This window comes from Gossypium raimondii, chromosome 8 (assembly GCF_025698545.1).
Source record: "Gossypium raimondii isolate GPD5lz chromosome 8, ASM2569854v1, whole genome shotgun sequence".
Classification (NCBI taxonomy): Eukaryota; Viridiplantae; Streptophyta; class Magnoliopsida; order Malvales; family Malvaceae; genus Gossypium; species Gossypium raimondii.
Genome location: NC_068572.1, coordinates 44,227,324 through 44,251,718, shown reverse-complemented (window position 1 = coordinate 44,251,718; position 24,395 = coordinate 44,227,324). Strand labels below are relative to the sequence as shown.

Genomic DNA, 24,395 nt, shown 5'->3' with positions numbered 1-24,395 from the left:
TTGTTCGAGTCAATTTTAGTTTGAATAATTTCAAGATCGAATCATTTTAGGTTTTAAATGATAAATCTTAAAATTATACATGAATATTGGTCTAATGTGTAATTTTATATATGAAAATTTGATTTTATCCAATTCTCATAAATTATTAACACAATAACATAATTTTATGTTTATATATTATATACACAAATAATTATATTTATCCAATTTAAAAATAATTTGATTATTTGTTTTTTAAATGTTTATGATTAAATTGAAATGAAAGTTTTACATATTTGAACTACAAGCAAAATTTTATGTGTATAATTGCACCATATCAAAATTCAAATTAAATTAATGTTTATATATAATTTTGAGATTCACCTCTAAATTTTAATTATTTTGAGTTTAAATCATTAAGTTAAGTAGATTTAAATTATTATTATTATTATTTATGATTAAATTAAATTAAATTAAATTAAAATTTGAAGTTATGTAAAAATTATATGCCCGAAATTGTTGAACCCCCAACTCCCTCTGGTTATTAAACTAAAGTTGCGTACCATAGAACCAAATCTTACGCATAACATGAATTTTATTATTAATATATATATATATAGGCATAGTTTCAGAAAAGGCCTATTTCCGAAATTATTTACTAAAATGGGCTGCTTCAAAAAATAATAACTGGAATAGACCGAAAACACTAAAACGCACTAACGTAGATGCATTTTCAGGGGAAAATGCAGAAAAGCACACTAATGAGGACACATTTTTTCTTGTGTCAGGCAAAAGCGTGCTGACGTGGACGCACTTTAGTAAAAAGCGCTGAAGGGGATGCGCTTTTCCCCGTATTTCCCCCTAACAGTCATCCCCAACGGCAGTCTAAAAATTTGACCGTTGGGGAAAAAAAATATAAACCCCCACCCATTCTTTTCACATCAAATTTCTCTCTAAATTTCTCAAAGAAGCTCTCAAAGCTCTCTCAATTTTTAATTTTTGTCTAAATTAGTATTTTTTTTTATAATTTCTAAGAAATTTGATCGTGTTAGCAATGGCCCGACAATTAATTCGTCTCAATGATAAATATATCTTCGTCGACCAAATGAAAATGGTAAGGGAAAATTTTATTTTTTTAATATTATTTATTTCATTTTTGCATTTTAATTAATATTTTTTATAATTTTTTATAACAGTCTGTAGATCGAGTGTTACAATGTTTTATTCGTAATATACCTGGTCCTCCATCATCGTTGATTAAAAATTACTTGAGGAAAGCAGGTTTTTGGCACGTGGCCAATATAGGTCGGGGTGCAAGTTGGACCGAAACTTATCAGTGTATTTGTGGAGAGGTGGAGAATCAAGACGCACACAATTCATATTCCATGTGGGGAGTACCATCACTTTAGAGGACGTACAATTATAGTTGGGGTTACCAGTGGATGGGCCCATACTCACCAGGTCCGCTCAATCTGCTGATTGCGGAGTCATATGTTACGATCTTTTGGGTGCGATTTCAGATATTATTTACAGAGGTCGGATCAATATGGGTTGGTTACGAGACATATTCCCAGTATCAGGGGATGATTCGATTGAAGTACAAATAGTACAATACGTCCGGACGTACATCCTTCAGATCCTCGAAGGTTATCTAATGTCGTACAAGTCACAGAACCTCGTACATCTGAGGTGGCTACTGAAACTCATCAATTTTAGAGCAGCTGGCGAACTCAGTTGGGGGTTTGCCGTGTTGTTGACATTGTATCGAGAGATATGTCAGACGACGCAACCAAATAAAATCAAAATCGGAGGTTGCCTCTCGCTACTACAATCATGGGCTCAATTTCGCTTTCTATTTTTACGTCCTCGAGTGGACCATCCGTATACATTCTCACTCTTTACAAGATAAAATTTATATTAGATTTTATAATTATTAAATAGATTTAAAATAAAATTTTATACTAAAATTTTATTTAAATAGGTGGAACTATTTGCCGAGTTACAGGGGAATACCTACTGTTCTTGAAGATATACGGCTTCTATTAGACCAACAGTTAGAAGCGCATATAAGTATTTATTTCAATTTGAACTATATATACATAACATAGTCGATTTCATATTTAGTATTTTGTATTATGTATATAACTAATATTTTTATCACGCTTATATAGTTTCAATTGACACCATACGAGGATCCGATAATTCAGGCAGTAATTCCAGATAAATTCTTACAAAATCCAAACATCTGGCACGTTAAGGTCCCATTGGTCAACTACGCTACCGTCGAGATGCACCAGAAGAATAGAGTGTTGCGGCAATTCGAATTTCAACAACCGATTCTTGTGGCACCTGAGGTGCTCGATGATGAGCACAAAATTGACTTACGGCGACCAAATACACATTAGCCAATCTTCCACTCAGAATATATCGAAATGTGGAAAAATCAGTAATATAATATACCTACTCGCGAGCCGATTATCATTCTGGAGTTAGCGTACAATCCAGATTACATGTCATGGTTTAATATCCATGGCAAGAGATATTTGCTCTCGGAAGAGGAGAGGCGTCAGTAAATCCGTGTCGAAAGGGAACGACAACGCCCTTTAAATCTAAGGACAAGGGATGGCGAGACAGGCCCATCAGCAATATCCGCGCAATTACTGACCCCAACGGAGCAAGCGATAATGCCCATACCACAGCCCCTTCAGATTATGTCAGATACGTATCCTAACCCTTATATGTATCCTTTTTCCATTCCTATACAAGCTTGGAATGTATGGCTCGGTGCATCTCATTTCCTAATGACTCCGAGTCAACCGATAATATATAAGCCATCGTCGCAGGAGGGACCGTAAGAGGCATCGTCAGGGAGCTAAACTCATTTTCAATCCTCATCGCTTTATAGGATTCAAGTTAGTTACGCTCATTCACCGTAGGTGATGCAAACACCTCCGTAATCTTTGTTCTATCAAGGTGGGTCATCTTCCCAACACCCACAACCAGAAGCTGATCCCGAACAACCATAACCCCGGCCAAAAGCTGAACCAAAAAAGAATCTATCATGTAACCGTTGACCACTCCTATGTGACATTGATTTCGACCGGTACATGCATAGATTTATTTTTGAATATTTTTGTACAAATTATTTTTATATTGTTTCATTTAATAAAATAGAAGTTCTTTTGAATATTTTTGTACAATTTATTTTTATATTGTTTCATTTAATAAATTAGAAGTTATTTCTATGTGGACATGTTGACATTGTATGACTCGAGTTCCTACACCACTCGCATAACTTCTATTGGTTCGTTCTTTCCCGGATATCCATATTATCACATATTCTTTTTTTTTTTGAAGGAACATATTCTAGTCAAGCACGATCGACCTTTTGGTTTGTGATGCAATTATCTATCCAATAACAACTTAAATGGAGCAAGCGATATAGACGACCACTTATGTTTATTTGGGACTGGTGGGAATACGTGTCTCCACACGTTGTATATGTATTCTAATTTGTACACTTCGTCGACATAGCTCATAGGATCTAAATGAAGATTCTGACAAGCTGCAATTACATGAGCGCATGGATAACGAAGTGCGTCAAACCTCCCACAATTGCAAGTTCTATTTCTGAGGTGTACATAATATTGTCTGCCGGAAATACCTTGGTTCGGTCTATCGAACTCCGTCACACGAAACCATAGGTTGTTGAAATCGTGATACACTGTGTACATGGAGTTGGCCCACGCGTTGGCCTTATTACTTTCTTACACTACCTTTCGGCACCATACATGATCTCCTTGCATTTGGCTTTTATAACTCGCTACTCGCTTTGGAAATAGTGTTGCCAAAAAAAAGTATGTCTCCCGCACAACAGAGGTTATTGATAAATGACGCATTCCTTTTAAAACAAAATTGATGCATTCAGCCAGGTTTGAGGTCATCTGACCATATCGTAGGCTGCCATCGTATGATTGTGTCCACTGGTCGAAAAGTATGTTACAAAGGTAGTTTGCACCTTGATCGTTAATTGACTGCAAAATCACTAACATCTCATAAAAACGATCTTTATTGATCTCATACCCTTTCAATATAAGTGAATAGATAATTACATACCACTCTTCCATTCAGAACAAATTAAATATTACAAACCAAATAATATTGGTGGCGATTAAATACCCATGTTGGTCACTTTTCGTCGTTCAGCAGTAGACCGATATTGCTCGTAGTAGTTGGAAGCAACGTGCCTTAGATAATACGATGGTGTGTGTAATCGTAGAGGCTTCCCTGTCATTTAATTGCGGCTAGTATTTTAGTGCCCGATATAACGCAGATATTAGGTTGGAGGTAGACATGCCTCCTCAACCTAAAAAGAAAAAATTTCAGTCGTCACTTGACTCCCTCGGTGTTATTGCAAACGCAATTGGAAGGATCCTCCTATCACCATCCTGTGCTACAGTTAGCAATAGTGGATGGGTATATCAACCTACATAAAGGTGCTGTCAACTTGTACCAAAGGCTTGCAGTACTAAAATGCGTCCTGGTATTGCGTAAAGTTCTAAAATAGATGCTTGAACGCTTGACATCCATGTAGAAAGTGGTCGTTGTAGTATGCATGAACCATTTCAATGTCTGTTATGCAACTTGGGACGTACCTTTCCAGTACCTAACACCACTGCCACACCTCATTGTATGAAGTGTCCCACCCATTATGCATCTTCTCCAACGTCTTCTGCTTAGTTATCCAAGCCTTGCGGTAAGAAGGCATGTACTTGAATTGGCTATAAATATTGGCAATTAAGACCGACACAGCAATCTTAGGATTTGCTTTCACCATCGGTAGTATTAAGCTCGCTATCATCTCTGAATCCAGCTTGGGATGATCTTGTGAAACACCTGTCAACCCATGAGTACGTTAAATAATGCAACATTAAATAATAACAGTAATATTAAAAAACCCTAAACATACAGTGATACTGTACCAGAGGCAACACACGTATGCGGACCGATAAACTTCTTTATCTTTCACAACCCTGTCCTCTTCTTGACCGAAGCCATGATTTTCTATGAACACCGTCTCGCACTACACACTTAGCCTCAAACTTCTTGAATTTGGATTTAACCACATAATAGTTAACCCCATCCATGATGCTATATTGCTTCAATGCATTGAGAAAACCATCATTACTGGAAAACTCCTTACCAACTTCCAATTCACCCGAATCCAACGATAAACTTGTGTGGCCACGCCTCCTGTGTGGTAGATCTGGAAACTCCAATGCATCATCTGCTGATAGATCGACATTATGCATGTGGGCTGGAGGCGATTATGCCGTGAATCGTGGATCTTCTTCTCCTTCATTTAAACCCCTTTCATCGGCTTTAGGTTCTGTTGGAAAAGGTTTCAGTTTAAAAAATAATACCACTTTTGCACCATCGGCACTGAGCTCCCCTCGCCGGTGGACGTCGTAGAGAGTATATCATCCATTATTGTGTACGTTTTAGAACATCCCCAATCAGATGTGGATTGTAAACCACTAGAAGTTAATGTTATTCCCTAGTAAATATTTCCAGCAATGAACATCGACCAACCGAGGTGCATGTCCTATCCACTAACGGAGTGCCATGCAGGGGTCGTGTATTCCTCTCGAACAGTGATAGATGTTGAAGTCACAAGTGCTTTATTTGGCGTTGAAAATTCCACATTTAACTTAAGATAGGGTGATCCACTAGTGATGTGCATCTGCCACGGGCACATTTGATATCAAATGAGTTATATGTCATGAGATCAGTCGAAGCACAAAATCGATACTTAATAGAAGAAACTCTTATTAGCGTCGTTCGGAAGATTTTAATGTCGTTCTCGGTGTCACGGGCCTCACCATCGTAGTAAATAACAATACTAATACGTCCACTCATTTTCAACTAAATTATCTGTCAAAAGAAATTCAAAACAAAAAACATTATGCAAAAATATAATGATTCGTATAAATATTAACACAATAAATCAACTTATACCTTCTCAACTTCTTCAATTTCTATTATTCTGAAATTCTTCAATTTCTCTTGTTGTAACTTATGCAACAAGAGAATAAAATTTAGGTCATTTATAGCCTAAAGGATAGTGGGATGCACTGTCACCTACACTACTAAAAAGAACATCTGCTGAGAGCTTTTTCAGTACTTTTGCTGACAGTGCATCATGCTTGAAGTGTTTTTCAGCCCCAACTATTTGGTTTCCCTAGAATCTCGGGATATTTTTTCAGAATCATCTTCTCAAAATTATTTTTTTAGAATCATCAGTAAAAAAAAGTCCAGCTGGAAGCTTTTTCTGTACTATTACTGACTGTACAAAAATGACAACAAATTCATCTCGTCAAAATAATTTTTTCAGAACACATCACGTCAAATTTATTTTTTCATATCCCATATTGTCAAATTTATTTCTTCCAGAACAATACTTAGCAATTAAAAAAATAAATCATAAACCGTAATTTATTTTTTCTTAAACCTTAAACAAACACTAAACCCTAAATCTAAGCCTTAATTTGTAAATAACCCAAAAACCCTAATCAAACAGGGGGAAAATGTGTCCCCGTCAGCGCTTTTTACTAAAGCGCGTCCACGTCAACAAGTTTTTTTGCGGTTTCCCCTGAAAACGCGTCCACGTCAGCGCGTTTTAGTGTTTTCAGTCCATTCCACTTATTATTTTTTGGAGCGGCCCATTTCCGTAAATAATTTCAAAAATGGACCTTTTTTGGTACTATGCGCTAAATAATAAGATATTTATTAACTCCAACCATAACCTTTATATATTTTTAATTAAATTTATCCTTCAATATTAATTTTTTCTATAAAGAGTTGAATTGTTTTTTTGTCTAAATTCTTTTGTGGATTTTTATAAACATTTTGTTAGGGATCGAACGTGAGAAAATAAAAGTAAAAGTAGAGAAGATCAAACACATATATATTTACGTGGAAAAACTCCTTTTAAAAAGAAGAGAAATTCCTCCGAAGATTATTATTCTAAGTTACAACAGCCCCTTTTATAGGTTAAATTCGTAGATTAAATATGACTAAAATAACCTAGGTTAATCAAAGTTTGAATGAGAAACAGTAGCAGAGTTTAACTATGAGAAGAAAATCTAATTGAATTGGGGAACACGTCGTCACATCGCATGTTCCTCGTTGGGACACCGTTCTTCGTGTCATCGAGATGTGGCCAAACTTCTCGTTGGGACGTCATGGTCATTTCGTCACGGCGTCGGCTCTTCCTTGTCGAGACGTCGGCTTGTAAATACAAGACACACTCCACAATTTTATATATTTTTTAACTTTGAATTTTTTGAAAGAAATTTATAATTTTTAAATTATTTATTAAGGTTACATATAAGACAAACAATATTGCGTTAGCTAGCATGAAGTACACATTAACATTGTTAATAAATTAATATTTTAGTCAACATTTTCATTAAAAATGATTTAACTTTTTTAAAAGGTTAATTGTCAAGAATAAGTACCAAATTAATTGACAAATGTAAACATAATGATTAAATTTATCATTATACCAAAAATTAGCTTAAAAAAACAAATGTAAATAGAATAAAAATTAGGGAGAGTTATAAATAAATATAATTAATTTTATTTAAATATAATTAAATATTGATGAAAATTAATAATTTTCTTCTATTTAAGGTTTAAATTTTATAATTTAAGAGTTAAATTAGTTTCGTGATTTAAATTTAAGATTTAATGTTTACATTAAATTTTAATTTTCAAATTTATGTTTAAATAAAATTATTAATAATTATTTATAAGCTTTTGGTAATTGAATTATGGAGTAACATTAACACTAATAATATGTCAACAAAATAAAACTATACAAAATTAAAAGAAGGAAATAAAACATAAAAGAAGTATAAGATAGAACAAAAATCATAATTTGATATGAATTGTTTATAAACAGTTTGAGAAGTGTGGAGATTTAAAAAGTCACAAAGGATTAGGAATAACTTCTAACTACTTATGAAAATTTGTTTACTAATCAATTATGAGGTATGATGCGGTGGTTATTTACTTTGTTATTTAATTATGTGGTTGAAAGTTTAATTCCCATTTAGGGTGGTGGAGTACATTTTATAACTAATTGTTCACTTTTTCGGAGAAGCAACATAATGGCTCTTAGAATTGTGATCGAGAAAGCATTAGATAGGAAGACCTAGATTTATCCAATGACATTGAACAAATACGGAACAGACAAAAAGAACTTCAAAATTGCTCGTTTATCCTGAAATTAACTGTACAACGAATCTCCTTTCAAAATTAAACATTATGGATGAATCGAGCTTCAAACAATTTAACGACTCTCTAATGCCTGTATGCGAACTAAGATTTGGGTTAAAAAAGAATTTAGATTTGGATTTGAAAATCCAAATATTTTTTATTTAGATATCCAATAAAAAATGTTTTGGATTTGATAACTTTGAGTCTAATTTCATAAAATTAAAATTTGAATTTTAAAATCCACTTTAAAACATAGAATTTTCAAAATCCAAATAAGAAATTTATTGTTATAATTTTTAGTGGTTTAAGTTTAGATCTTAAATTAATAATTGTTTTTGGGCTTAAGATTAACTTGATGTATATATTACTGTTGTAATATTTTTCATTTATATATAAATATTTTTTAAAGAATAAAATTTAAATCTAGTTAAAATTCAAATCTAAAATTGAATTATTTAAACAATTAATTTTATTTATTGAAAATATTGAATTTGAAATATTTTAATTTCAAAAGAAAAAAATAAAAACAATGAAATTGCATATTATAAATTTTAAATTAATCTAAATTCAAATTTCAATTAATTTCAGTTCCACGACATTACTCAAGGAACTCGAAAAACTCTACATTTGATGTTGAAAAAACGATTGTACATGTATCAATTATAAACAATAACAATAAAATAGTAGCAACATAATAATAAAATGGTAGCAAAATAGGAAGAAAGTAACAAGAAAATAGCATTAAAAAAACAGTAGATTTTTTTGTCTTTTAGTGAATTCGGGCCGGGCCTAGGCCAAAAATAGCTTACCCGAGGCTTGACCCATTTTTTAACCGGGTTTTATTTTTTTGTCTAAGCCCATTTTTCAGGCCTATATTTTTACCCAAACTCTCCCACGTTTCGGGCGGGCCTTCTAGACGGGCAAGGTGACCAGACGCATATCTTTCCAAAAGGACCTTCCTCCTTAAGACGCATGGCACACACACAGAGGCTACTTTTCTATTTCTTTTTCCTTTTATGAAAAAGGCTAATTTTCAATTTTGGTCCTTTAATATACTTAAATTTGAGATTTAATCCTTATACTTTAATTTTTAAGGTCTTTATATTTTTATTAATTAAATCATATAGTTAATATTGTTATAATTTTTAAGGTCTTTATATTTTTATTAATTAAATCATATAGTTAATATTGTTAGCTTTTCAATTAAAATATTATGTGATTATATATAATTTGAAAGTATATTTTTAAATCCATAAAGTTGAGAGATTAAATTCTTAAATGTAAAAGTTGGAAGACTAAATTCCAAATGTACTAAGTGTAGAGACTTAGAGTCACGATTGTTTGAACCGGTTGGGACACCAGTTTGGACTGGTTGACTTGCAAATCGGTACGAGTTGGTAGAACTAGGTTAAAAAACCGATTAAACCGTTTTTTAAAATATTTTAATGATTCATTTATTCGAACCATACAGTCCAGTGGTCTGACCAGTTCGATCACCTTTTTAGTTTTAAGAACTTTGCTTAAAATGTATTTTATCTTTAATTTTTTACTCTATAATTTAACATAAATACATAATTAAATTAGCGTGGAGTGTAAGTTTACTAGACTTGTTAAAAATAATTGTAAGAAAATCAACGTAGTCTTGTAAATCTTATAACACTATGTCGAAAAAATGTCCTCTCTTGTTGGTTGATTTTTTATTAGAATATTTCATCTAAAGAAAAAAAAAACCAAGAGATTTAGATTATATAAATAATAAATAAATTAACCAAATAATCAGATAAATATATTCAATATTTAGAGTGCCATCACTAATTCCATTCTAATCCAAACCCAATAGAAATGGTTTCATGTTGCAAATTTGCATCAGCAATCCATTAATAAATTAACGAAAAGTTTAAGGAAGGAATTAAAAAAAAAATAAAACAGAAATATGCAGGATTTATTTAGTATCACAATCAATACCTTAATAAGCTGGACCACCTTATGATTCAATGAAATCAAACCAACCCAAGCCTTGTTATAAGGTTCAGTCCATTAGACTGGATCCTCACCATATAAATAAATAAAAAAATACTACGACACCTTCACACTGGATTCAGGTTTAAGCAGGGTTTTTTAAGTCGAGAATGCACAGATCGTTGGTTCGGCCATTCATGGGGGCGCGTGGGTTTTCCTCAACCTCCGAAAAAATTGTGGCGTCGGTACTGTTCGAGAGATTACCCGTCGTTATTCCCAAACTGGATCCTGTGGTTTATGCATTTCAAGAGTTTTCGTAAGTTTTCATTCTCGCGAGAAAATCTGGGAATGTTCTATCTAGGATACCTTAGATTTCTATTGGTTAGCTCATTGATGCAAAAAGGAAGGAGAAAAGATACAATATTTTGATGAAAACAACATGATTAGTGGTTTATGGCACGAAGTTATTAGCTTTTTTAGTTCAATTTTTCAGCTACTAATTGGGGTTTTATGGAAGTAGATGAAACTCTTAGGATTTATTTATGTAATTGCTTTTGTTTTATGCAGCTTTCGATGGAGGCAGCAGTATCGACGCAAATATCCTGATGAATTCTTGGACATGTCTAAATCTAGGCAAGTTATATATTTGATTCAGTTATATTAGGGCGACTTATTTGTATGTTGGGTCTTTTTTATCCAACTTAAGTGGTTACTGGCTAAGTATAAAAGTTCTTTATTTTATGCATAGCAATTAAGAAAAAAGGAAAGCAATTGATTTATCCAAATGAATGATTTAGAGTCGTGATTCCTCTGGAGATCTGATTTGGGGAAAACAATGTGGAGTGATTCAGGCTTCATTGTTTTCAATTGAAAAACAACAGCCTCAAAAGTAATGAAAGTCATTCGTTTGGATACATTATGTATGTTATGCTCCTCCTTGCTTTGCACTTTCAATGAGTACATCCATATATGACTTCAGATTTGCACATTAAGAAAAAGGTGAAGTGCAACAAAGATGATTTTAATTTTCAGCTAATGAAGTGAAATTGTTGTATAACCAGGGGAAAAGGTGATTACCAAATTGACTACGTTCCAGCTCCAAGGATCACTGAAGCTGACAAAACGAATGACAGAAAGTAAGTGGTAGATTTCATATTGCTCATTGGAACTTCATTACCAGGAGACCATTCTTTGTTTGAAATAGATCGGATATGTGTTGTCAAGAACTAACAATCTTTGGGAATAACCGGCCTGAAATCTGCATTAATAATCTCTAGGAAGCTGACAAAACGAATGACGGAAAGGAAGTGGTGCATTTTATATTGTTCAGTGTAACACTTTTACCGATAGGCTAGTCTTTGTTTGATAGTGATCAGATATATGTCATGCAGAACTAACAGTGTATAGGAAGAAATGATCAGAATTGGATCTCAAAGTGCTTTTCTCTTCTAGTTAAAGTATCTGTCTCCTTATTTATACATAAGAGTTATGTGAAGGCACAATAAACATCATTCTTAAGAAAATTTTTTCTTCCTGTCGGTGGTTGTGGCCTTGTGTGGATAAAAGGTGAAGTTAGTACATTTGAGCGACTATTAGTAGTTTAGTACAATATTCTGATTGCGAAAGGTCTGAACTTTGTATTTGTCAAGGTCATTGCAGAGAGCACTTGATAGAAGATTGTATCTTCTTCTATACGGTGACAGTAATGCAGCTCCTAGCAGGAAACCCGTGTGGCATTTTCCAGAAAAAGTTTATGATTCAGAGGAGACGTTGCGCAAGGTAATGGTTTTTACGCGTCTTGTTTCTTTTTATTTTTTGTTTTATCAATATGATATAAATATGAAATATTTGCAGTGTGCAGAGTCTGCCTTAGCATCTGTACTCGGAGACCTCTCTCACACTTACTTTGTCGGAAATGCTCCCATGGGGCACATGGTTATACAGCAGATGGAGAATGTGCCTGAACCATTTAAGGTATTTCAAGCAAAATGGTTGTATTATCTACCTCCTATATTGATGTATTAATTGTCTTTGCTAGTCTTTTTAATCAAATGTCAATCTTGTTTGGATAACATACATGCACTTCACTTTTTCCTACCTTGTGCTTTTTCTTTCTGTCAGCGATTTTTTTTCAAGTCACAAGTGATTGATACCAACAAGTTCAATATCCGGAAGTGCGAGGATTTCGTTTGGGTGACCAAAGATGAACTCTTGGAGTATTTTCCTGAGCAAGCTGAATTTTTTAAGAAGATGATTATCAGCTGATGGCAAATTGCTCCATTCGGTTTCCAAGCATACAAGTCTTCATATAACCCAAATTTGTGGTTTACTTGTAACTTTGCAGTAGAGAGTTTACATCAGAAGTTCAAGCCGAGACTAGAAAACCAAACATCCGAACGTGAGTCAATTAGGCGAAAATAACGAAAACCTCATTGGCTAAGGATGGATTGGATTGTCCAATACTTTTAGTTTCTTATGTTGGCGACTATTGATGCATGATCTTGTTTTATTTTATTACATATTCCTCTCATCTCTGCTGCAATAATGGTTGCATGATCTAATATGTATGTGTGCCCTTGATCTTTGGTCTTGGTAGGGTAAACTACACAATTTAACTTTGGGTTTTATGCAGTTATAATTGGCTGAACAATTCCAATGTCTACCTTCCTGGATAGTGGGTAAATGTAGATGACTTGATAACCCTATTTTGTTCCTTTTTATGTAGAGGGTACTGAAAATGGTATTTTGACCACAAGGCACACATGTGAAAGATGGAAGTCTAGCTGGTGACCTAATTAGGACTCCTTCCACAATGCTGACTTGAATTAAAGGAGCATCTCTGCCCTAATCAATTAAACTTACACTTATTATTGGAATAAAAGTTTGGCATCCATTTTTCCTTTTTACGCTCTCCTCCATATATAGGAAATTTTGTTCATCTGTCGTACCCCCAAAAAGAAAAATCATTTGCTAGTTTGATGTAGTTGGTTCAAATTTCAATTAATTATTTTTATTAGTTTGAGATCTGAATTTCAATATTGGTAATTTTATCCTATTTTAATATTAAATTCTCAATGTAAAAAGGAAAGATGAATCTTGTTATTTTTAATTTGGTTATTCAAAATATGAATATTGTATCACCTGGGTGATTCGGTAAATACTACAGTGTCAAATCCAAAATGAGACCGGTTACAATGTAAAACACTTAACGGAGACATTTAATATAATTAACCATTTCGAACATGTATATAAACGTATGTGTATATATACACAGACACATGCTTGGGTGATAACGTGCTGAAAGTATCAAGAATGGGATTGGGCAGACGTCTCTCATTACTTAAGCGGGATGGGGAAAGGCAGTTGAACAAAAGTAGGTGAAATGTTGTTGGCTTGACCAAGCCTGCAAGATAAACTGGAATTAATCCCAATATATATATATACACATATAGTCCCCATTCCCGAACTCCAACAATCCCTTCCCCGTTCTTCTATCTCTATCTCTTGTGTTTGTGGGGGCAGTCCAACCTCTTCCACCTTCCCACCACTTTCTCAATCATTCTCAGTGGATCCCTCAGAATTATAGCAATTCCCATCAGATCATATGGATGGCCAAGAACTTATTAGTACCCCACCGCCTGCAGCGCCGCCACCACTCACCGCTCCTTTCTTCTTTGCACCTTCCACAACTCCATCTTCCTCACTGCACCCTCTTCCTCCTTTAGAATCTCAAATCATCCCTGATATTGATTGGGTTAGCCTCCTCTATGGTCAAGCCTTGCTGCTGCAGGGTCATGATGAGAGCAAGCCAGTGACTGAAACAGCTTCTTCTTTGATGGCCGAAAATGGAGGTTGCCATCAGATTGAGAATGGCAACCAAGACAAGAGGAAAGGTAACCGGTTCAAGAAGACAACCCGACCGAGGTTTGCGTTCCAAACCAGGAGTGCTGATGATATTCTGGACGACGGCTATAGGTGGAGAAAGTACGGCCAAAAAGCTGTGAAAAATAGCAATTATCCAAGGTTCGTTCGTTTATCATCAAAATCGCTCTTGTTTTCTCCTTTATATATACGTTGCATGGCTTGTTTGTAGGTTCGTAACTCGTCATGCATACACAAGCAAAATTTGCATGGAATATATAAACAATTTCTTCAAGCATACTTAATTGGTAATTTCGATCCATAAACCTAATTAGCTTTAGGGTTCGTATGTTAGACAATTGACACGCACATATATACAATACAATATGTTTTATAACTTTGTTGTTATAATTGAAATAGGAGTTATTACCGGTGCACACATCACACATGCAATGTGAAGAAACAGGTTCAAAGGCTGTCGAAAGACAGCAGCATCGTGGTGACGACATACGAAGGGGTCCACAATCATCCTTGTGAAAAGCTAATGGAAACCCTAACTCCTCTTCTCAAGCAAATGCAATTCCTCTCTAGGTTTTAAGATCCAATTTCTTTCATTCCTCCTAATCACTTAATATCCCCAACCCCGACAACAAATAATTTCATCTTTATTTTTCCATGTAAAAATATTGAGTATGTTTATATCTTAAATGTTCTTTATCTTCCATTCATGTTTAAAGCCTCAACGTTATTATTAAGTCATTGAAGATTACTCGAAATTTTAATAATTTATTTTTATAGTGAATTATTAAATATACATATTATTTTTATATTTGAGTTCTCCTCAGGTGAATTTAGAAAACAAGAGAACTATTTTCTAGTTTGAGCAAAAATTAGTGTAGATTGCCTTAATCAGTTAACTATAAAACATTTACTTTCCTTTTGGTTAAAATAATTAATTTAGTTAGTGAGATCTATAATTGAATTGATTGATTTCATCAACTTTAATATATATATATATATTTATATATATATATATATTATTTTTTATTGGATAAAATATCAAAATAGTCACTTTTGTTTACCTCAGGTTTCATTTTAGTCACTTATGTTTGAAATGTTACGTTCTTACATTATCACTTTGTAACATTTTAGTCACTTGCCGTTAATGTTGTAATGGTAAGCTGGCGTGGCACGTTAAATCATCATTTCAAACAAAAATTTTAGGTTAATTTATACAATTGGTCCCCATATATTTTTTGTTTTGAGCAATTTAATTTTTTTTATGTTATTTTAACTTTTTTTTTCTTTTTCTTTTCCATTCTCTTCTGCCTCTCCCTCTGTTTTCCTCCCTTCTCTATTTCTTTTAACATAGTTTTCTATATTTTCTATTTGTTAAAATTAGTCCCTATACTTTTGTTTTTTTTGAACAATTTAATTTTTTCGAGTAAGACGAGCTTGTGGACTAGTTTTAACAAATGAAAAACATAGAAAAACTACGTTAAAAGAAATGGAGAAGGGAAGAAAACAGAGGGAGAAGCAGAAGAGAATGAATAATAAAGAAAAAAAAGGAAAGTTAAAAGAACATTATAGAAAAAAAATTAAATTACTCAAAATAAAAAAAAATATAGGGGCCAATTATAGAATTTAACTTGAAATTTTCATTTGAAATGATGATACGTGACACGTTAGCTTACCATTACACCGTTAACGACAATTAACTGCTCAGTGACTAAAATGTTACAACACGATAACGTAAGTAGGGGTGTAAATGAATAGAACGTTCGATGAATTGTTCGTATAATGTTCGTTTATTAAGCTAAATACACGAGTATGAACAAAATTTTTATGTTCGTTTAATAAACGAACGAACACGAACAGAGGCGTGTTCAGTTCGTTTATATTCACGAACAATCTCGTTTATAAGCTCGTCTATTGACTCATTTATGACTCTTTTATTTATTAATGATATTTTCTTATAAAAATTCCATTAGCATATATTAATACAACTATCTTAAAACTCGTTTATTCTTCCATTAATATATATTAATAAAATTATCTTGATTTGTATTTTTTTCATTTATAATATAATTATTAATATTTATATTTGACTATTTTATATCTAAACAATATATGCGTGTATTTATTGTTTGTTTATTATTTATTAACATTGTTTGTGAAAATGTTCGTTTAATGTCCATGAACATGTTCGATTAAGTTAAATGAACATGTTCGTGAATATTAAACAAATGAACATGAACACATATAATTTTAAATAAATGAACATGAACAAAAATTTGAAATTCTTAACGAACACAAACTTAACACGGACAAGCTTAAAAATAAACAAACGAAAATGAATAGAGGTTTGTTCATTCAAGCTCGGTTCATTTACAGCCTTAAACGTAAGTGACTAAAACGTAACATTTCAAACATAAGAGACAATTTTGATACATTACCCTTTTTTATTTATTTGAAATATATTTAATATAAAAAAATAAATACATAATATATGATTTAAATTAATCAAATTATTTTACTTAATTCTATTTAGTTCTGTTGAGTTTTGAAATTTGTTAATTTAATCTTATAATTAGTGTTTTAAAAAAGGGATACATTTGTGTTTCGCCCCTCAAAATTTTTCGAGTTTTTTTAAAGTTTGATTTAATTTATAAGATTTATAATTTTAATGATAAATTTAGTAAATTTCTAGTTTAATTTGGTAAATTAATATAAAGTAAAGGTAGCATTCTTAATTTGGTAAGATAAAGTTTAATAATTCTAATATATAAGTATAAATAGTACCTAAATATTAATTAAATAAAAATAAATTTAAATAATTATAACATATAATACAAATTAAATATTTAACTTATTTTTACCTAAATTTTGGTGATTAAGATTATCCTAAATTTAAAATACTTTATCAAAATAGGCCCAACCCACATAGGTTGGGTCTATTTTGAACAAAAATATTTTATATAAATATCTCGGCCCCCCTTATCAACAATTCGAACTTTACCCGTGGTTGGAACATTTTTAAAATATATTGTTTCAATAATTGCAAATGAAAATTATAAGTAACAAATAGTTATATCATTTGTTATTAACAAAGATTTGTCACTATTAAAAGTAATGAGTTATGTAATTTGGTTAATTAATAACGAATTATAACGATTCAAGTACATATCCATTGAATAGCTTGAATAATTGTGTACATTGTTAATAAATGTGACTATCCAAATAGGCATCTATTAGATACTTATGTCTTTACGAAAGGGAACGATACCATGATGCTGGACGTGCCGGTGAAGGTGCCGCATAGTGTACTGGTGAGCTTGGTGAAAGACATTTGCAGAGACTGGGACATTGACTATGAACTCGACTTGGGACTCATCATTGATCTTCCGGTCTTCGGAAACATCACCATACCGGTTAATCAGAAAGGCGAGATCAAGCTTCCCACTCTCAAAGACTTCTTTTGATTTTTTCAGCAATCGTGTCATGTTTATGTCCCTCTTTTATGTGTTCTAATATGTTTTTAATTTGTCTGTCATTATATTATGTTTTTTTTTTAATTCAGTGAACCTCTCTCTAATAGTTACATTTTATTATAATAATAGTTAAGTTTATAGTATAATCGATTTTTATGTTGTATTTTTCTATAACAAAAATCATAAAGTGTATCAAATTTTAGTAAAATTAATTTTATTACTAATTGAAATAAAATTATAAGTTTTAGTTAAGTTATTATTTTAAAAAATATTTAAATTTTATGTAAAAATATATTAATTGTTGTTTATTAAATGAAATTTTATTAAAGATATAGTTTGATACTCACTATGTACGCAAATTCAAGTACATGTTATATTTAAGTAATAAAACTTTGGGAATCTGAGGTTGATCGGAAGTTGATTAGATTTTACAATGTTACAAAATGCTAAAACAAATGTTTACTACTTAATTGTGGAATGAGTGTAGAAATATTAAAAATGAAAGTGGGTGAAAAAGTACTAGAAATAAAATAAAATAAAAATAATTGCGAGAGATAAAATAAAGATAATAAATAAATACTTGGAGTAAAATATGCTGAGCTTTGAAGATTCACTTGTAACCATTTAAGTCCAATGATTAAATATATATATCCATAAGTAATTGTATGTCCATCAAAAGAGTGTCCGATATGATAGTCTAATGTTAGGACTGACTCGATTAAGCAATAAGTAATAAAAAAATAGCGGAATAAATTGAAAAATTGAATACACAAATTTAACGTGGAAAAACCCCTCCAAAGAGGATTAAAAAACTATGGGCAAAGATAATTTTACTATAATGGCAAAAGAACGAAGAGTACAAAAGATGGAGATAAAAAACTAAACCCCGAAAAACCCGAAAACAAAGAACCCTCAAAACGTAAACACAAAATTCTCTAAATGTGTTATGAGTTCTAATCTCTAATGGGTGTATATTCTAAGGTTGTAAAAGAACCTATTTATAGGCTAAATTAGTAGGTCAGATAAACTATGCTAATAAATGCTAAATATATTATACTAATAAATACTAAATTTTTAGAAAGAAAATATATTTTGTTTAACTTGATTTGCAAGTAATCTCTTAGAATTTGGGTCACACAACTCTAACAATTTACCAATTCAAGTCCAAAAGTTTAGCAAATAAATCCATTAAATAAAGGATGGTGTAATATGAAAGTTCAACCGTTTAAGTTCAGTCTAAAATGTAACATATAATATTATACTCACTTGACAACTTCAAAACTTATAAGAAGGTGCAAGTATTTATTGTGCCAATTTTAGATTTCTACAACAAATCAATGTTAATTTATCCAAACATTCATTGTGTCATCTATTGTCAATAATAAATCAAGACTCTACTGCTTTGCAAGAATGACTATAACAAGTGAATGATAATTCATTTTAGCTCAAGTGATGAGTATGAAATTTACCTTAGTATTTTCCAAGATTTCGTCCTTTCATCTTAGCATAGAAAACTTAGATTAACATAACAAAATTAAACAACTCAAACTTAGATGAAAAAGACATATTAGATATAATAAACTTAATATTTTATTAGGATAGTGAAGAAAATGAAGAACACAATAAACACTAATAAGAAAATGGTCTTGATCTTAACTCTAATATATCTTTCATACTCAAAACATAAACACTAACAAGAAAATGATCTTGATCTCAACTTCAATATACCTTTCATACTGAAAACTAAAAGTTATTTATAGAAGTTTAAGAAGAGCTAAAGGACGATGAATAATCTTGATAGTAATCAATTGCTAGGCCACTTTATCATTTTTTGGAATAATTGTATACATGCTACTTGATGGCTTCTTTGAACCATGACAACGACGGAAAAGGCCAAAATAATTGATAATACATTCATCTTGTTTATTTACGGTAGAAATTTCAGTTCCAAACTCCAAATATATTACGAGATATGGTCCAAACACGAAAATACGTTAAAATTATCCATCATTTTGAAACTTGTAACGTTCTCTGTACTTTTTCCTAATGCATTTTGATATTGATGTTCCAATATTTGGATAGAACTTCAAATTCCCTTTTTGATGATATAAAATATACCCAAAACGGAGTTCTAGAGTCTAAAATATGATCTGAACACTGAAAAGTGTTTAGGCTAGAAGTCCAAATTATCTATCATATATTATGATTTGAATATCTTTGATATTTGTTTTGCAGAAACATAAGGTTAGTCCACTTATTAATTACAAAGAAGAAGTGGTTAGTGGTTGCCTCTAATTATGTTGATGATGTTGATGTTTATCAATTTGCTTATGCCACCATTGCTACCTTTGTTGAATATTACTTGATTCAATCGTTAGTCTCATCAAACTGGGCAGAAATGCAAATTTCGATATTTTTCGATCTGGTCAAAATTTTTTTTTGTAAATATTAAATCTCGAATTTAAATTTAAAAAATTTATTCCACTGCCCTATAGAAAAAAAAACATTTAATATAATATTTGATACTGAATTTGACATTTTTTTCTTAATTTGGCACCTAAATTGATTAAATGTTATATAAATTTCACAAAACACTAACAATGTTAATTTTGTTTTGTTATGCTACAAAAATTTTGTCAGTGTTAGAGGAAATTCATGTTTAAAAAGTAACAATTAATATTAAATAAGAAAAAGAATTTTAAAACTCAAATTAAAAGAAATTCATTATTTTAAATTAATAAAATAATTAATTAAATAAATCTAAAAGTGATTGAACATATAAAAAATCATATAATCTGTCACATGTCGGTCATACATTGATTGTTTTTGTTACCTCATAAAAAAATAACATTGTTAGTATATTGGGTAAAACATTTGACAAGTTAAAGTATCAAATCAAACAAACAAAAAAAAGATTAGGTACTAAAGTAGGAAAATGATTCAAGTTCAAGTACCAAATTGGACCGCAAAAAAGATTAAGTACCAATTTAAGAAAAAGTGTCAAGTTTGGGCATCAAATTGGACAAAAAAAATTTAGGTACCAAATTAAAAAAAAGTGTGGAGTTCTGATACCAAAAAGTATATTAAGCCAAAAATAAAATAATAAAAGTGATCGTGCAAGGTTAAATTTTCATTATCTCCTATCTCTTTTCTAACTATGAAAAAAATTGGGAAAGCAATAAATACTGTCTCCAAATTCAATGCAACCCAAAAAAAGGAAAAAAAAGCTTTAAGTCAACACAGAGCAGCTTGAGATTTGAAATCTTGTGTAGGAACACAAACAACAAATTTATGATGCCTCAAATGCATTAAAATGAATCAGAAAGTCCTCCACTTAAACTTGGACTCACCAACTAAAACATTATTATAAAACCACAAAATGAGATCCCCTCCAAGATTTCCTAATCATCCTTCTTCCCTATTATTCTTTCCTTTCCCAAATTAGCTCTTTTAATCATGGAAAGGGATCAGGCAAAGCCTCTAGCACCGGTTTCAGACCTTCCGAGTAGCGACGACGGCGAGGCAGCTTTGCATCTTAATCAAGTTCGATGCAAAAAAATCGTCAAGTGTTTGGGTTCTGTTGCAGCTCTAGCGATCATCCTAGCTGTGGTGATCATAATTTTGATTTTCACAGTGTTCCGAGTCAAGGACCCGATCATCAACATGAACGGCGTCGCGGTTATGAGGCTGGAGCTGATCAATGGCACAATCCCGAAGCCAGGTTCCAACATCTCCGTGATAGCTGACGTTTCGGTTAAAATCCCAACGTAGCATTGTTCAAGTATAGGAATACCACTACAACGCTTTACTACTATGGCAAGGTAGTAGGGGATGCCCGAGGCCCTCCGGGCTGTGCAAAGGCCCGTCGGACTGTGAGAATGAATATTACCATTGATATTATCGTGGATCGGATCTTGGCCTGTCCGAATTTGGTCACGGATGTTCGGTCCGGGACGTTGACCATGGTTAGCTACTCAAGAGTTGGGGGAAGGATCAATATATTGAACATTATAAAGAGGCATGTTACTGTGAAGATGAATTGCTCCATGACGGTCAACATTTTCAGCCAAGGAATTCAACAGCAAAAATGCAAGCGGTAGGTTGATGTCTAAGCTACGTAGAGTGTATATGTAACATTATGAGAGATATTATATAGTTTATGTAGTACGATTATAATTTTGGATTTTTTTTCTTTGTATATTATTACACATTGCTAGTGAACTATATGATTTTAAAATTTAATTTGGGGTAAATTAATACACGGCAGAATAGTACATGTACTAAATTGAATTTTTTTATTTATGTACCACATCACACATTGAGTGAAATTCAGGAGCCAAATGTGTTATTAACCCCTATATTAAAGATGCATAATATGTAAATGCTATAATTTTTTCCATGAACTATATTATTGGAGTTTCGATTTAATTCAAACTTTGGTTTTAACAGCTTTATATTTTTAGCTGAGAAGTAGGCCATCAATTATAATGGGATGGTTTACATTTTGGTCTAGATTGTAACTGAAAGGCTAAGGGGGACCAAAATGGCTTTAATACTAAGCAAATTATTTAAATGAAATTTTCTTCAACAACTCTGTTTCAGTCTTTTTCTTGCATTGATTATTTGAGTAATTGAATTGCTATATAAATGACTAGTCATAGGCCACAATCAATGCAAAATAACTTTCTTTGAGAACCAAAAAAGAAAAAAAGGTCAAATTTCGAAACCATAAAGATCAAACTGCAAATTTGTTGTAGTTGGGTAGCATTTGGTTGGTAGTTAATTTATTTGTGTTTTTTTAGGTGTGTTGAGGAGAGATTCGACTCTTATTTAAAAAGTCTTCAAATTTTAAATGGGTTGTTGTATAAAAAATTGATTAAACTTGAAAACAAAAAATTTTAAAAATTATAAAGGTAAGGTATTTTAGAGAAATTTTTTGAAAATAATTTATTTCCTCTGTTTTAGAATACAATCTCTAACAAATCATAATAAAATTTGGAGAACACTCTTGAAAGTTTTTTCTCTTAAAATTGAAACCAAAATTTATATATAATACACAAATGAATGACTAAATGCCTTTTATGAATGATTACAACCTCTCATATTAGATCATCATTTGATGCAACGAGTTTGAATTGAATGTCAAGTTTTTCCATAAGAGCAACGATACATATACATATAGGCACTTTGTTGGTTTTATGTTGTATATAATTCTTTCTTTCATTTCTATTATACAGATACACATGATATATATATGATTGTAACATCTCTAGCACCCCTAAGATAAAAATAGTGTTATTTCGGGATTTGTACGTATTAGAATCTTTGGAATAAATAAAATAGGAATCATCAGCGTTAGTAAAGAAGGTAGTTGGATACCATAGGGAATTAAAAAGACTCTTGAATTGAGAGAAATTAATTTGAGGTATTGACTAAATTGTAATAGTGTGAAAAGTGTTGAGGAAAAAGTGTGAGAATTAAAAATAAGAATGGTTAAATTGAAGTGAAGTGAGAAAGAGAAAAGACTAGAAGTGTAACTATACCATAAGAATGTCATGAAGCAAAGATGGAATTGTAGAGATTGTTAAAGGGTAAAATGATCTTTTCAAAAATAGCTATTTATGAGGGAAAAATCTCATAAAATGTTGAAGAATTATGAGTCTTAAGATCATGTTGGAAATTGAGAATGAATATGTGCCACTTGATGAAAATGACAATGTTTGGATTTTTAAATTATATTTTATTATTTTAAAAATTAAATCAAATAGATTTTTGTGATAGAAAATATAGAAATCTCCTTATTCTTCATCCCTTTTCATGTTACTCTCATTTCTCATGAGAATAAACTTTCATTTTATTCCATCTTAGTCCTTTCCATAATTTTCAACTATCTCAAGCTTAAAACTTCAAATTCTTCCATGGATTCTTAGTGAAATCAATAAAGTAACCTCATAGCAAGCTTAGTTTCTTGCTAAGACAACTATTGCATACATTAGAGGAGAAAGGAAAGTGAAGTTAGGGTTTGGGGTAAAAGTTTAACATAAGGATGATAAGGTTTCATTGCTAATTTCATGAATTAGTAAGATGATGATGTTTGTTTCAAGTAAAAGTGTATGGAAACATTATTTTATTATTGTTTCGATATTGAATATTGTATATTCTTTTTTATGAAAATGAAGAAAAAGAGAAGAGGGGTGCATCTCAAGTTGGTAACAAAGGGAAAGAGGTAACTAAAGATTGAAGGAAGAAGAAGGAAGCTCATCCAAGCACTTTGTAACACCCCATACTCGATTTGATTGCTGGTTTTCAGCTATGGAATGTCACAACCAATACCGATAAAATTAGCATCACATAAGCATCAAACAATCATTCATACATGTAATTAAGTAGAAATCACATTCACTTTAAACTATATATGCAACAACCCGATTTACAACGGTGTCGAAAATAGTGGTTAAGGGACCAAAATTTCGACGATTGAGTCAATAAATATTATTTATTTATATTTACTAGTCCATTATAATGTTTTATTAATGTTTGAATTGGTGAATTCGATCAGCAGGTTAGAAATGAAAGTGTATAAACTAAATCGTAAGAATTAGTGAAAAGCTAGTCAAATGAGTTTAATAAAAATTGTTCAAGGTTCAAAGTGGTAAATAACCACTCTTGCATGGTAGTAAGATTGTGTCAATGTTTAGTGGAAACACCTATTAATTTCCATTAATGATGAAATTAAGAGGTTAAGTGTATAGGTTGAAGTGGTGGGAAAGAGAATCTCATTCTCATCTTCCTTCACCAGAAACATTGTTCTCTGTAGAAGAA

The 24,395-nt window shown here is 31.7% G+C and overlaps 2 protein-coding genes and 1 pseudogene across 3 annotated transcripts; all 3 read left to right on the top strand.

Moving 5' to 3' along the window:
- The first annotated feature begins 10,330 nt into the window (after positions 1–10,330).
- Positions 10,331–12,751, top strand: LOC105791566 (54S ribosomal protein L17, mitochondrial). The gene is made up of 6 exons (XM_012619675.2): positions 10,331–10,537; positions 10,789–10,854; positions 11,283–11,357; positions 11,871–12,000; positions 12,076–12,195; positions 12,343–12,751. The coding sequence occupies exons 1-6, from the start codon at positions 10,392–10,394 to the stop codon at positions 12,484–12,486; spliced, it is 681 nt and encodes a 226-aa protein (XP_012475129.1). The 5' UTR covers positions 10,331–10,391; the 3' UTR covers positions 12,487–12,751.
- A 925-nt stretch (positions 12,752–13,676) lies between these two features.
- Positions 13,677–14,858, top strand: LOC105793653 (probable WRKY transcription factor 43). 2 transcript variants are annotated; one of them, XM_052634156.1, is made up of 3 exons: positions 13,677–14,244; positions 14,315–14,390; positions 14,503–14,640. In XM_052634156.1, exons 1-2 carry the CDS (start codon positions 13,826–13,828, stop codon positions 14,385–14,387), a joined length of 492 nt encoding a protein of 163 aa, XP_052490116.1. In that variant the 5' UTR covers positions 13,677–13,825; the 3' UTR covers positions 14,388–14,390; positions 14,503–14,640. The 2 variants fall into 2 exon arrangements, with proteins under 2 accessions (XP_052490116.1, XP_012477968.1); XM_012622514.2 differs by lacking the exon at positions 14,315–14,390 and having other exon boundaries at positions 13,679–14,244; positions 14,503–14,858.
- A 5,940-nt stretch (positions 14,859–20,798) lies between these two features.
- On the top strand, positions 20,799–22,001 carry LOC105793652 (uncharacterized; annotated as a pseudogene).
- Positions 22,002–24,395: the final 2,394 nt, after the last annotated feature.